General features: G+C 55.1%; 1 protein-coding gene across 4 annotated transcripts; it reads right to left on the bottom strand.

Moving 5' to 3' along the window:
* Positions 1–1,607: 1,607 nt before the first annotated feature.
* Positions 1,608–11,499, bottom strand: LZTS3 (leucine zipper tumor suppressor family member 3). 4 transcript variants are annotated; one of them, XM_015241811.3, is made up of 5 exons: positions 11,364–11,499; positions 6,794–6,956; positions 5,721–6,191; positions 4,515–5,381; positions 1,608–4,178 (listed from the first exon to the last, which is right to left on the bottom strand). In XM_015241811.3, the coding sequence occupies exons 2-5, from the start codon at positions 6,863–6,865 to the stop codon at positions 3,480–3,482; spliced, it is 2,109 nt and encodes a 702-aa protein (XP_015097297.1). In that variant the 5' UTR covers positions 6,866–6,956; positions 11,364–11,499; the 3' UTR covers positions 1,608–3,479. The 4 variants fall into 4 exon arrangements, with proteins under 4 accessions (XP_015097297.1, XP_015097298.1, XP_031530844.1 ...); XM_015241812.3 differs by having other exon boundaries at positions 6,731–6,956; positions 11,364–11,488; XM_031674984.2 differs by lacking the exon at positions 6,794–6,956 and having other exon boundaries at positions 11,364–11,481.
* Positions 11,500–14,358: the final 2,859 nt, after the last annotated feature.

The raw sequence follows: 14,358 nt of genomic DNA, 5'->3' as shown, positions 1-14,358 counted from the left end.
TGGATGGACCGCTCTGGAAATCACTGAATTGCCTAGACACAGGTTCGAACCTTAGACTGCCACTCAGGGTTTTATGGTCTTGCGGAAGAAATTCTCTAAGCCTAATTCCTCATTTGTTCAATGAAGTAATCATGCATTTACAATAGAGATGTGTCTACAAAGTGCTCTCAGGAGGAGAATTAGTGATGGAAAGACGAGGCTGTTAGGAGGAATGGATCCGAGGAGCTGGTGAGGAGGCCAGAGCTACGGCAGGTGAGCCAGGGTGATCCTGCACCTTCTCAAGTAGAGGGGATCCCACTGAGTAGGTATGGGCAACTAGGCAAGGAGGAGGCTCTTGAGACTTTCCAGGAGGACTTGGCTCCAGACTGTTCCTGGGGGCATTGTAGGCTGCTGATCAGGGTCGTCATTCTTTGTCCGTGCCTCGGCTGCTGTTCCACCCATCCTAAGGGCTTTGAGGGGGACCTGAGAAATGGTGCTCCCTCCAGGGCATCATCTTGTCGGTGAGACAAAACCAATGTAGGGAGGACACTTCACTGCAAGGAGGGGCAAGCCTGGCATCCCATCTCCTGCTCTCTGTGGAGGGCACTGTTTGCCTGGGGGTGAGCATTCGAGGCCCTAGACCACTGACACCGCTTCTCAGAATTCTCTCACTCAGGCCATTCCAGGGCAAGTACTGTTAGTGCCTAATTATGACTCTGCCCTTTCCAGCAGAAGCCAGAGAGAGTCCAGGAAATGAACTAGAATTGCTTCTAGGCAGCCATAACAATCCCATTCCTCTTTGCCAAATACTCCATTTCCCAGCCTTCCTTGAAGTGGGAAGAACATGTGACTCAATTCTGGCCAATAAAATTTAAAGGGAACCATGAAGTTTCTGGGAAAGCTTTTACCTTCATGGTGCTGCTGCCTCAATCACTTCAGGGAGCTGTGGCAGCCACCTTGTGGCATGGCGAAGACAAGATGCTAAGGATGGGAGAGCAGAAGGATGAAAAGTCTAGGTCCTTGATGATCCAACCTCTATTACACTTATGATGCCTATGTCCAGACTTTTTGTCAGGTTAGGAAAAATAAACTACTCTCTTGAGTTCCTGTAAATCAGGTTTTCTTCATTGGGGGGCTGTTAGGATGGCCAATGGAATTATCATAAAGGACAGCTAACTGCATGAAGCACACCTGCGTCCCTTCTGCCTTTGGGGGCGCACCACTAATTACAAGTTGGTTCTCAGCCTTCACGTCTACGTGTTCTGCCCTCAGACATCAGCTAATCGCTGTACAGTGGCTCAGGACACTGCAGGCTGTTTCTAGTTGTCCGTATCACTTGCCTTCTGGGTAAGTCTGGTGTCCAGATTCTAAGCTGGAACTAAGTTGAAATCCTTTTGGTGACTGTCTGAGCTGAAGAGAAAGTCCTATTGGGCAGAAAAGTGGAACCACTACTCCTCCTGGGCAACGTGGAGGAGCCTGGGCTTTGGGCCAACCTCCTGGCACGGCCCAGTGAGCACCTCCCGTTTCATGCCTCCTCTGGGAAATGTTTACTCCAGCTTTGCCCTCCACACCCCCCTTACCCAGGCCTCACCTCCCACACGTGCAAAGACACAAGCAGACCAAAAGGATGCCACTCAAGAGGCTTTCTCCATTTTATTTCTTTGGGAAAAGAAAACGAAGTCTTTCCATCACATATGGTAGAGATATATATTTATATATATTTATATATAATTTCTTTTGTCGTTGGAAGTCCCAAAGCTGAGTCTTTTCATATTTTTTTCTATTTTTTTTCCTACTAATGCCTTCTCTTCCCCCTGCCCCTCTGGCCCAGGCCCAGGTTCTGGGGCAGGTGCTGTGAAGGGTGAGTGGAATGGGCAGTGATTGCCAGGTCAGCCCCCAACCCAGTTCAGAGATCTGGTGAGGGCCACCAGAAGGGGCTGTGCAGAAGGACAGAGGCCACACAGAGGGGCACTCCTGTTTTTGTGGGGGATGCACAGCTCGTGAAACAGTCACCAGTCATGTGAGGAGGCTGGTCAGTGGTCGGGGGATTGCTCACAGTAGTTGCCAGCTCCCTCCACCCTGCCCCACAAACCCAGAATAGGGGTGGGAGGGAGAGAGTCAAAAGACAGAAATACAAGGGCTGAAGGCCAAGCCTCCTCCGATTTTTATTGCTGGTGTGTTAGAAATTTGCCTTTCCCTTCTTATCTTGGGGAGATGGACTCTGAGAGGGCTGCAAGAGGAGGAAGTGACACTGGCTGTCCCAATCCCCACTGGTGGCCATGCCAGGCCTGCCCTGGTCAAACACTGGGCTACCTTAGGCTTCTGACACCCAGGAGTCACTGTTCCTCTCCATTCAGCCGTGCTCTTCAAGAGCAATCATAGCCATCTCCCCACCCCCCAAAACAAGGGCCTCAGGCTCAGGCCTGGGCCCAGTGGAGCTTGGAAGTGGGCAATGCACCAAAGATCAAGCAAAATTTTCTACTGGAAGAAAAGGTGAGGATTGGGGGAAGAGGTGGCCTAGGACAATGATGTTCTGAGCATGAAAGCAGTAGGCTGAGCATGAAAGCAGGAGGAGGCTGAGGGAATCAAGTTGGGGAAGACACAGGAAGACATCACAGACACTCATATGACCTCAGAAACTGGGTGAGGGGAGTGCCTGAGAGGCAGGTAGCACTTAATAGCTGTAGTTAGAGCCAGACAGTGGCCCTGGGTGTGGGGTCAGCCAAGCAGATGGGGCTGTCGTCTTGTGGGTCCTGGCCAGAGGGGTGAGGGTAGAGCTAAGAAGCCTCCAGGTGACCCTTCCCAAGAACAGGAGGGCAGATCTTCCCTGGGCACTGAGCCTGCAGCCCCAGCCCTCCCCTCCAACACACACACATGGACACACACTCAGGACCAGGCCAGGCTCTGAGGCCTGAGCCCAAGAGACCTTGGGGAGGGAGGGGCTGGGCAGGTAGCCCTCTCAACCACAGGCAGGCCATCTGCTCCCACTTGTCCTGCCAATCTGCCCAAAGGCGGGAGAAAAGTGCAGAAAGGGGAGAGGCCAGGAGCCCAAGGTCTGTCACCTTCAGCAGACCCCACGCAAGCCCCTTCAGGCTACATGGCCTAGGAGATGGGCACAGAGAACACCTCTGGACACGGGGTGGCCACCAGTAGCAGCCCAGAGCCACCAAGGGGCTGGGAACCTAGGCCTGCTACCTCTCCAACAAGTGAGGGCCAAGAAAGGGAGCATGGTCTCCCCTGCTGCCTGGGCCCCTCATTCCCACTCACTCTGCCTTGTCCCATCTCCTCCTTGGGAGGAGGGTGGAGCGGGCTGCCCAGAGGGGCAGTGGTAGAGCTGGGAGGCACCCAGTGGGGGGGGGGTCCTGGTCACAGCTGCTTTGAGAACCTCTTTGGTCTGGGGAAACAGGGCACATGGGGAAAAGAGATGGCAGGGAGGGGATATTGGGGACTCTGGCCTTTGACAGAGTATTGGTCAAAAGGCCACACACCCAGGTAGGGGATCAGATTTCTGTGGACTCAATGCGCTCAAGGCGGGAGGGGGTCCAGGCTTTTTTCTCCTCCCCATGTTGGGGTGTAGGCGTGCTGGCACCTCCTGCGGCCCCACGCTCTCGCAGCCGCCGCTCCAGCTGCTGGTTGCGCTGGTACATCTCCACATAACTCAGCTGCAGCTGCTTCTGGTACTCGATGACCTTCTCCTTCTCCTCCAGCCACACGCGGCGCTCCTCTGCGAAGCTGGCACCCTGGCGCTCCCGGGCTCGCCGCTCAGCTGCCAGCTCAGCCTGCAGCCGCCCCACCTCCCGCCGCAGGGCCCGTGTCCCACTCTCCCCCCCAGCATCAGCCTCCCCGTCCAAGGAAGCCAAGGAGGTGGCAGCAGCCACCCCGGCCTGACGTCGCATCTTGGCCTCGTCGCTTTCGCAGGTGGCCAGTGCATCCTGTGGCTCGGCCGGGTCCACTGGGGTCAGCGCCGGCTTGAGGCAGGCAGAGGGCAGCTCGCCCTCACCCAGCTCCAAACTAGCCTGTTTGCTGCTGAAGGAGTCCCTCAGGCTGAGCAGCTGCTCCTCCTTCTCCCGCAGCGAGGCCCGGCCCTCCCGCAGCTGCGAGCGCAACCCCACAATTTCACTCAGCTTCTGGGACACGTCCGCCTGCGAGTCCTTCAGCTGCTGCTTCAGTAGGGATATCTCCCCAGCCTTCTGGCATACCTGGGCAGGGTCCAGTGAGAAGAGAAGTCAGGATGAGGCAGAGCTCTGCTCACCCCCAACCCAGCCCCCATATCCAGCCCCAGTGGCACCAAGCTGCCCCAGGGCTCAGGCTCAGCTCCTCATTAGGACAGAAATGACACATGGGCCCCCTCCTCAGGCTCGGGACAGGCATGGCTAATCTCACACAGCCCAGGGACAGCTCTGGTCCTCAAAGACACTCCTAGTTGGTCCCACCACTCCCTTCACTCCCTTTGTGACAGCTGTGAGCTGCTGCTCCGGTTTCTCCAGCGACAGAAGGAAGGGAACACAAATGACAGCCAAGCCCCCAGCCCGCACCTCCCACTTAGTTTCTTCCATCCGGGGCAGGAAGTCGGCCTGTTCCTTCTGGCAGGCGGCCACCTTGTCCTCCAGCTCTTCCCGTTGCCGCATCAGCCGGGCTGCCTCCTCCTGCAGCTGCTTCTTGTCCTGCTGCAGCCGCAGCACCTGCAGCTGTAGGCCTTGCTGGGCACGCTGGGCACGCCGGGCCACCTGCTGCAGCTTCCCGCTGCAGCCCTGCCGCAGCTCAGCCAGCTCGCGCTCCCAGGCCTTCTGACGCTCCTCTAGCACCTGGGCCACCGCCGCCTCACTCTGCTCCAGGCTACGCCGCAGAGCTGCCACCTCCTGCTCCTTCTCCCACAGCCGCTCCTCTAGCTCCTGGATCAGAGCACTGGGCGAGGGTGGTGAGCAGGCTGCAAATGGCAGGCCTCCACCTCCGCCCTCCCCCGATCCCAGGTGGCCTGGCCGCCCCATGGATGAGGATGACCCGCTTTTGCTGGAGGCCCGCCCACTGTCGGAGGTCGCCAGATCCTGGTAGCCTGACCCACCGCCGCTGCTACCACCACCACTGCTACTACCATAGCTGGCAGTGCCGATGCGGTTGATATGGCTGGTGGAGGCACTGAGGGGCGCCAGGTGCTGGCTATAGCTGGAACTGTAGGTGGGCAGGCTTGTGAGTGAGTTCCGGCCTGAGTCTGAGAGGCCGCCCCCACCCCCGCCCGCTGGGGTCATGGTCCGAGACTTGTCCAGTCCACCCTTGAGGCCACCAGGGCCCTGTCGTCCCTCAGGGGTCCCGTTGGTCTGCGGGGGACACAAGTTCTGCATGGAGTGGAAGTTCTTGGGTACAACGGGCTTGAAGGCCGAAGGCCGAACTAGTGGCTCCGAGCACTGCATAAAAGCAAGGAAGGGGAAGTGGGCATTGGGATGGGGCTTTAGCCTTGGCCCCAGTCTCTTCCCTTGGGCCTAAGCTTGTTGGGCCCCACCTTCCACCTCCCCCTGCCCCCATCTCCATCCTGGGTGTCCCTCCTGGTTGGGTCTTCACCTTACACCCACCACCCGCCTCCCTACAGCTGGGTCTCTGCCCTAGACCCACCAACTGGACTTGGCCCCCAAGGCTCCCCAGCCCAGCTGCTATCCCAGCCCCTACAACCTAACCTCCAAAAAGGCTCGCTTCAACCTCCTCTCTGGGCTGCCTCCCGTCCCCAGAAAAAGGCCCTGGGGACTGACCTGGTCTAGCTTGCCAGAGGTGGCCAGGAGCTTGGGCGGATGGCTAGGCTCACGATACTGTGGTGGGGCCTTGTCGCTGCCGCCGCTGCTGCTGCTGCCACCACTGCTGCCCACCACATTGCCGCACACATCTGTGTGGTCACTGCCCCGCAGCTCGCCGTTGAGGTAGAGTGAGTTGGCGAGGGCCTTGTCCTCTGAGGGGTAGCGGCCCGGCCTCTCCCTGCTGGCCCCACTGCCACGGGGGCCAGGGAAACTGCCTTGGCTGCCCCCACCCCCTGTGCGGGTGCCCACACTCTTCATGGCGAACTCCTGGGTGTGGGCCACCCCACTGCCCACACTGCCCATGGCCAGGCGAGGGTCTGGGGGTCCGAGCTCAGAGGGCCGAGGGGCAAAGGCCAGGAGGGGATCCCGCCCTGGGTCAGCGCGCACAGGCAGTGTCTCCAGCTTCGCCATGACTAAGCCAGGGGGGCACTGTGGGCACAGGTGGGAAGGCAGAGATAGATCAGCCCCAACCCCACTCACACCACCCCAGCCAAGTCAGACTCGGCACCATCTGCATCCTGCCCCTCAGTGTCCCCTTCTTTACGGTGGGTACAAGAGTTCCCAAACATTCAAGGTGAAGGAACGGGGCTGGGGAAGTAGTGATAGCTTGGTAATAGGGGACGCCTGTCGCACAACCGACAAAGGCCAACTCCTAGGGGCCATGCACCTACCCTCCTAACTTTGCTCAGCTCAGTATTCCACTCTTCAGCTCCCACCTCAAACCCACCCCCTCAATGAACCTCCCAGACTCAGTGACCCCTCCTCAACTCTTCACTGCAACCCCCAGAACTTAGGGGTTCTTTACTCTGTGTCTGGGCCCCTAGATCCCAACCTCATGGGCTGGGGAAATGGAGCTGGAAAGGGACAGCAGTATCTGAACCCAACAGGGAATCTCAGAAGTTAAGGGAGGGAGAGAAACCCACCCCTATCCAAAAATTGTGGATGGGAGTCCTTCCCGGCTCCCTAACCTAGGGTGTTGCAGTCAAGGGCAGAAGTGGAGGCTCACTACCAGCGCAGGATCCTCTCCTTGCCTTTCCAAGGGAGTGGGGGGCCGACAGGTCCTCAAGCCTGGGACCCTCCGAGGCCCGGTCTGCAGGGGCCATGTGCCTCACTCTCGCTGTCGGGGCTCGGCCCGAACCAGCTGCGCGACTTTGGACGGGCCGACTGAGCCATCCCGGACTGCAGTTTTCTCCTCTGCGAAATGGGAGGAATGAAGGACCTACCTCGCAGAGCTGTCGCGTGCCAGGCACCCCCCAAGGCGGCGGGCGCGGAAGGGTACGCGGGTTTAGTGGGTAAGGTGAGCGGGCGCTGCGGCTGCCGCGCGCATCTGGGCCACCACAGGCACGCCCCGCCCCCCCGCGGAGAGCCGGGGACCGCGGCTGCAGCGCGTGGCAAGGGGGCCCTCCCGGAGGTCTTCCCAACACGGCCGCACGGGAGCCTGGCACGAGAGAGCCCCCTCCCCATGGTCAGTACCTCGGTAGAGGCCCGGGGTCTGGCTGAGCCCAGGGTAGAGGACGCAGCGCCGCCCGCTGCGAGCGCCTGCCGTGCCTCCCTCCGGGCCTGCGGTTCCGACAGGTGGGCGGGGCAGGGGCGGGGCCTCCGCGTCCAGCAGCGCCCTGGAGGATTCCGCGCAGGCAGAACCCCTCAAAGAATTCACTGCCGCCAGGAAGACTTCCTGGATTACTTCCCTCCCCCGCTCCTTGTGGACCTTGATCCTGCTCAGTTCACCGTGAATTCCTCTGAGTACTTCTGTGGACGTGCGTCCCCCCTCCCCCAAGGCAGGCCCACAGGAGCAGGGGGAGCAGGGCCTTGGGTTACCTGTGCTCAGGAAGGCCCTGCTTCCTGGTTCCTTTGTTTCAAGTCCGCACCTGGGAACACCTGCCCCAGAGATCCTCATAATCCAACCGGGCAGGGGCAGCAGGCAGTGCCGGCCGTGAGTGGAGATGCTCAAATACGTGTGCCAGAGATGGCAGGGGGCGCCCTTCAGGCCTTTAACCCCTGCTCCCACCAGAAACCAGACAGGGAGCCCTCCTTCTCTACCAAGGTGAAGGGGTACAGGTGGCAGCTCTTGGCCCCTTGTGCACTGCTCACACTGTCTTCTACCCAATTCTAATGCTGTGTTTGTCCTGTCAGGTTCCAGGCCAGGGAAGCCTGACAAAACTCTTGCCCTTCAGGAGTCTTCTGGCCACCACACCTAGAATTACAGCCCTAGGTAACTCACCACGAAACCAGTCCACACTGCCTTTGTAAATTCCATTCTCTCAGCATCTGGCCCCCAGGTGTGGAGAACAGTACTTTACTACCTTCCTTCCTTAAGCCAATCTGTCCCATGTGTCCCATAAGGCTGAGACTTAAGATGAGGCAAGAGAGGCACCTAGGGTGCAACTTAAGTGCAGGACCCTGTGAGTGAGTGCCTCCTTACGTCTGATGGCCTAGGTGCCTGTAGTGACTCACCCTGGCCCTGATCTGTCTCCACTCCCCTCATACTCCAGCCCAGATATCACCCTCCCACCCTAAGCATGACCCCTTTCTCTTGCCATCTCTGGATGCAGTGTAGGGAGCCACTGGGGACTGGGAGGAAGGAGGTAAGTGGCCTGAGGCTTAAAACCAGTGGGAAGATCTGGGAAGGGTTTGGGAGGAAGAACTGACAAAACTTCACATAGATGGGGTTCCAGGGTGGGGCAAGGGAGGATCTGGACCAGGGCACCAGGGTGTGTGTGACACCCTTAGCATGACAGGAGGAGAATGTTTGGGAGAAACAGATGCTCTGAGGAAGACTAGAGAAAGATATCTTTCACATACTGGATGGAAAGAGACTGGAATCATGAGCATTCAAGGGTGGTATGGGTGGGGCCCCACATGTAGCTAGGGTGGCAGAGCCCCAGAAGCCTGGGTGGCAGTGTGGGAGCAGGAAGAAGCCAGGAGAAGGTAGGCCCTGAAGACTAAGATGAGGTGGGCTTCAAGAAGACTATGATGGGAGATAGCTCCTGTTGTTAAAAAGGGGGCCAGGTAAAACTGCGATTAGAGAGGATTCCCTGAATTTGACAAGTGGAAACATCACTGGTATCTATGACAGAATGATTTCAGAAAAGTGGTGCAAGGCAGAGCCAGACTACAGGAGTAGTAGGGAGGGTCTGGCGGGAAAGATGAGAGAGTTCCCTGCTAAAAGAGAAGGCCAGAGAGGGCAGTAATTTAAGGTGTTTTGGGATCCAGGGGCTCTTTTCTAATTTTAGAATTAAACATGGTAGAAACCTGAGTATGTTGAAATGCTGAAGGAAGGCGTCAATATTGAGATTAGAGATCTGGCAAGGGGGCTGTGCCAGAAGCCTGAGTGTGGGCAGGAGCAAACCTAGAAGTGATCATAATGATTGCGAGAGTGACAATGTTTGGGAAGGTGCTTTGTAAACTGTAAAGTGCAGTACAAACATGCAGTACTACCTTTTTGGAGATCTAGGAAAGGAGAATCTGACCATAGGTTGGGGCTGATCATATGCCACTCTGACCCACTGTTTCCCTGGAGTGTGTGTGGTCCCCAGCCAGGCCTGGATGCCTGAGTCCTGGATGGATGGAAATGAGGTCCCAGAACTGTTTTCTGACCCTCCTATCCCTGTGATACACCTGGGAACACCTTGACTACCAACACACTGCAGTTCTCCCTGGAGCCTTGCTCCCCAAAGAGCTTCTTGCCATAATTCTAACCTGTTATGGTCAACCGCATGCAAGCGTTGCCTGCCCCTTGCCTCTCCCAAGTTTGGGCTGCTACAGCTTCATTCCTCAAAACCCCAGCCAGGAGCTGGCAAGATAAGGAGGAGCACATGTTTCCCAGATGGACAGAAACTGAGCCCAGGGGAAGGGTTTGAGCTTCATCTGTGAGTCAGGGTCCTGAACTAGGCCAGGTAGCTGAGTATGGTCTGCAAAGACAGCCTCATGGCATCAGGTCAGCAACCTGGGATGTCAGCCTGTTGCCCTATTCTATCTCTATCTCTGTACTATCAACCCTCAGTGCCTGGGACATTACAAACAGTATTAATGAGTATTAACAAAGTGGCTAACTAGACAAAACCTGGGGGTTACATGGGCAGGTCCCTCTAACCCACAGTGACCACCCAGCCCCTCCCTACTTATGTCCCTCCCAAAGCTAGTAATGCTCCACCGTTCTCTTGGGGGTCTCAGAGGCCCCAAGCTCAGCCCATTTATCCCTTGAAGATCTCAGCAGCCCCTCCTGCCAACATCCTTGCTGAGCGCGCCTCACTGGCCTTTTTTGCCCTCCATTCCCTCCCCCATTCAGCTGCCATGGACTCTATAAAGGGCAAAGCCAATCTTGTCCTGCTTTGCTCAAATTCTTCCATGAGCAGTGCCAAGTGCAGTAGGCAGAGTTATGGAGGCATCAGCTCCAAGTGTAAATCCCAGCTCAACTGATTAAGGGTGGAACTGCATGCAGGTTATTCCAACTCGGGTTCTCACACCTACCTTACAGGAATTTTAAGAAGTGAATGTATTATGGGTAAATGCCTAACATTCCTCTCAGCCCTCAGAACCAGAGCAGAGCTTGCAGCAGGGCCCTAAAGGTATCTCTTGCTGCTCATCCTATTTCCCCTGACCTGAGCCCCTCTCCACTTCACACACAAAATCTCTTCTCAGCTCTCTGTGCCATCCTGCATCCTTCAAGGACCAATCCAAATGCTGCCTCCCAGGACAGCATCCCTGATCTCCCCTGAGGGGAAGGGGTTTGGGAGCACTTAGCTCAGGCTACTCCAGAGAGATTTCATTTTGAGGCTTCCCTGGGACTAGGGGGAACAGACGGCAGTATTGGGGGTCTCTGGGCCCTGGCACTGAGGAGATGCAGAGAGAATGCGTGTGGGAATGGTAGTTATGACCAATGCAAAGAGGTAACGAATCCGGCCAGGAAAATCAGGAAGGACTTTCGGGAAGGATTGAGAAAAGGTATTGGGGTCACTGTAGGGCTTTTGGGGGTGCAGAGGTCTCCAGAACTTCTTGGTGGGATGTGTGAGGGGAGATTCATCTTCCCTCGGCGACAAAGGGGAAGGGGCCCATCCCCTAGATCCTGGCTCTGATGAAGCCCGTGTTTCAGGACTGAGGGGGCTGACAGGGCCCCCACACACACCCCGAGCACACACACGCGCGCACACACGAGCCTCCGCACGGGGGATTGAGGGGAGGGCGGGTGTTCGCCATCACCAGCAGCCCACGGCCCGCAGCGCCAACAGATAGAGACCCTGGCCACAGGTCATTGCGAGGAGGTGCCCGGGGTGGGGGTCGGGGGGGTCTCTGCGGTGGGAGAAATCCCTCCCGCACCTCCCAGCGCTCCCCAGCAACGCGTGTGGCCCGGGGGGGCGGGGCGCAGAGGGAAGAGGTGACATAATCCGGGCCGCACCCCCTCCGGCCTCCACCTTCCCCGAGGCCCTGCGAAGCATCCATGACATCATCGGCCTCATCTCCACTCCCCTCACCCCCGGGACCCCAGCAGCGGGACGCGCCCCCTCCCCAGCTCCGGGTCCAGCTGCACGAGCCTCGCGGTGCAGCGGGCACGGAGACAGGTTGGAGCCGGGAGGGGCGCCGCAGTGGGCCTGCCTCACTTACTCGCTGCCTCAGGGTCCGGTGCGGGGTCTTCGGCGCGGGCGCCACCGGCCCGGCTCGTTGGCGCAGCCCGAAGCCCGCCCGGCGGGGCGCTAGGCGCGGGCCCGGCTCCTCTTCCCGCCCCTCCCGCTCCCCGCCAGGGCCCCGCCCACCCGCGGCTGCGGCAAACGCGGGCCCGCCCTCCGGCCACGCCCCCCGGGGCCACCAATCCCGGGGCTGGGGCGGGGCGCAGTGCCTTAACCCCTTCGCTGCGTTGCGGCTGGCGTGTGGGACACTTCTACTTCACCCCTCCCAGGGCGCCACCAGTCTACCCTGAGCCCTTCTGCTCATCGCCTGCCTTTTAACCCCCAAGACCTTTGGGCTCAGCCCCCAGTCTCTCTTCGACAAATCCAGTGGGACAGAGCCCTCCTTGAACCCCACATCTTTGGCGACAGGGAGGAGCCCCTCTGGCTTGGGGAAGGGACTTTAGACGCGGAACCCCGAGCCCCATTCCTCTCCTGCTCTTGCTCTTCCGGACGCGGCCTCCCAGCGGACGCCTTGAGACCCTGCAAATCTGCAACTGCAGGGGCGGGGCAAACCTCAGGTTGATCCGGCACCGCGGAGGAAAGACCCCCTACTCAGGGCGCGGGGACAAGCAGGCGGGCGTGTGGGAGGCTTCGAGGGTCCTTCACTGCATCCGTCAGCAGTCGGTGCCAGTTTGAAACTTGCTTCTCGCGGAGGGTCACCGTCCGAGGGAATGGGCGAGAGACGAGGGGAAAGACATACATTACAATCGATCAGGGTTTGAGTGCTTCACCCTGTGGCCCGAACCTGGCACGATGCCCGACCCCTCGGGGTGGGAGGGAGCGAGGTGGTTCGTCTCGGATCACCTCTTCGCACGTGCTCGCGGAGTCTGTGAGAGGAGTGCTCATTCTGCCCCAGGTAGTCCAGGAGGACTGCCCGGAGGAAAAAGTCTGGCTAGAACTGAGGCCTTAGCCTTGAATAGGGCAGGCAAACAAGCCAGGCCTAGGGTTCAGCATTAGCAAAAGCCTGGAGGCACAAAGGGTCTGTCCTAAAAACTGCAGCGTCTACACTCCAGCTGTTGTTTAACCCATTGTTTGGTCATCTGTTATCCTATTTTATAGTTTTTATTTCTGGCTAATTCGTTTTCTGAATTGTTCTATATATTTGCTTTTATCTTCTATTTGGAAGGCAGAGAGCCTGTTTTTAATTCTCCTGGTTGTTGCCTTTATGTTTATCAAATAAAAATGCAGTTTATATTTTACAAATAATTCAAGTCAATGACAAATCATTCATTTTTATGTTCCTCCTTATGTAATGAGAAATTTAATGTGCCTTTCCATCTCTTGATCTGCTGCCCTCACACATACTTATATTTGTCCACTTAATCCAGAATGATAGACCCAGCTTTTATTTACACTTTTTTTAAGCCACAAAATCCTCTTTTTCAATCAGTGTTTTTTACTTTTGCCAACCCTTTGTTTAACTGGTAACAGTGTCGCTGCCAGTTTTTTATGTTCTGATTTTTCCTATTCCTCATTCAGACGCATCTGTGATTTCAGGGAGGACTCCGAATGATATGTTTCTCTAAGTCTTTGCCCTAGGTAATGCCTTTCTACTGTCTTTACACAAATGGTGGCCTGACTATTTGTAGAATTCTTGAGTCTCAAAATCTTCCCTTCAAGACTCTTTTGCTCTTATCCCATTGTCTTTTGAATCTTAAAATGGTTGCAAGTATACCTGAAACTAATCTAATGTTATATGTCAATTATATCACACACACAAAAAAGGTAGCAAAGTGGGCTGGTCTGATTTAGGCAAGCAATTTGCTTGGTGCTTGTTGGGATTTTTCTTTACCTTCAAAAGTCATTTTACTAGTATAAATCTCAGTATGGGCATTTTTCTATTAATTTTCCAGAAATTAAAAAAGGTCTTCTTTTCAGCTAAGAAGTTTTCTTCTAATATGTTCCTGTCTGTTCTGTGAACAGATTTGTTTGAGTTGGTGGGTTTTTTTTGTTTTTTGTTTCCCTCCCCTGGAATGATCACACTGGACAACCACTGTCAATTAAAATCTCTTTGTCCCTTTTCTCTGCATCCTTACTCAAGTTTGCTTTTTTTTTTTTAAATTATCATGGACTTAATTTTCTTCAGACTCAGAGGTATTCTGTTTTCTCTAATAAGATATTTAATCCTGTTTGTTTTATTTTCCTTTCATTTTAGCAATTTCCACCCCACCTCGTCTTGATCTCAACTTAATCTCTTTTTATAGTTCAATGTGGTTTTGCACCTTAAGAACATCAGGAAAATAAGAGGAGAATAGCATATCTGACTCTGTTCTAATGCATATGAAAACCTTGATACTGTGGACTATTTTCTGGGAAATAAAACTACAAAAATAAGAAAGATGTTGAAAATATTATCCAAGAAATATGTCCAAAAAAGGTTCTAGGCCCAGAAGGTTTAATGGAAGAATTTCTCTCAAACTTTCAGTGAACATCTAATTCCTCACCCTGTAAATATGTATCAGAGTCTAGAAAAGTTAAAATGCTCTTTCATTTTATGAAGCCACAATTCCCTTTACATCAATTCCCAATAAAGGTAGCATAAAAAGGAAAACTGCAAACCAATCATACTTATCAGCTCAGGGAGGAGAAAAATTCCTAAATACAACTCAAGGAAATAAAGTATTATTACATATGAAATTAATAATCTATGAGTGTGTTAAATGAGCAAAAACAATAATCACAATAGATGCCAAAAAGTCATTCAAAAATCAATACTCAAAAGAACCCTCACAACTGACCAGGAATGGATGAAATTAAGATTCACTATTTCGTGCTACCTTGCCATTTGGTAAAATCAGGAAGGCCTCAAACAGCCTAATCAAAAGTTGCCCTAGCCAAACAATCCTCCCTATCAAATGGACCAGGTGCAGTTTCTGCTTATCTCCGAGTAGTGGGTTTCAGGTGTCAGCCAGCCCTCAGAATTATTCAAACAA

This window comes from Vicugna pacos, chromosome 19, assembly GCF_048564905.1.
Source record: "Vicugna pacos chromosome 19, VicPac4, whole genome shotgun sequence".
NCBI classification, from domain to species: Eukaryota; Metazoa; Chordata; class Mammalia; order Artiodactyla; family Camelidae; genus Vicugna; species Vicugna pacos.
This window is presented reverse-complemented; position numbering and strand designations above follow the sequence as displayed.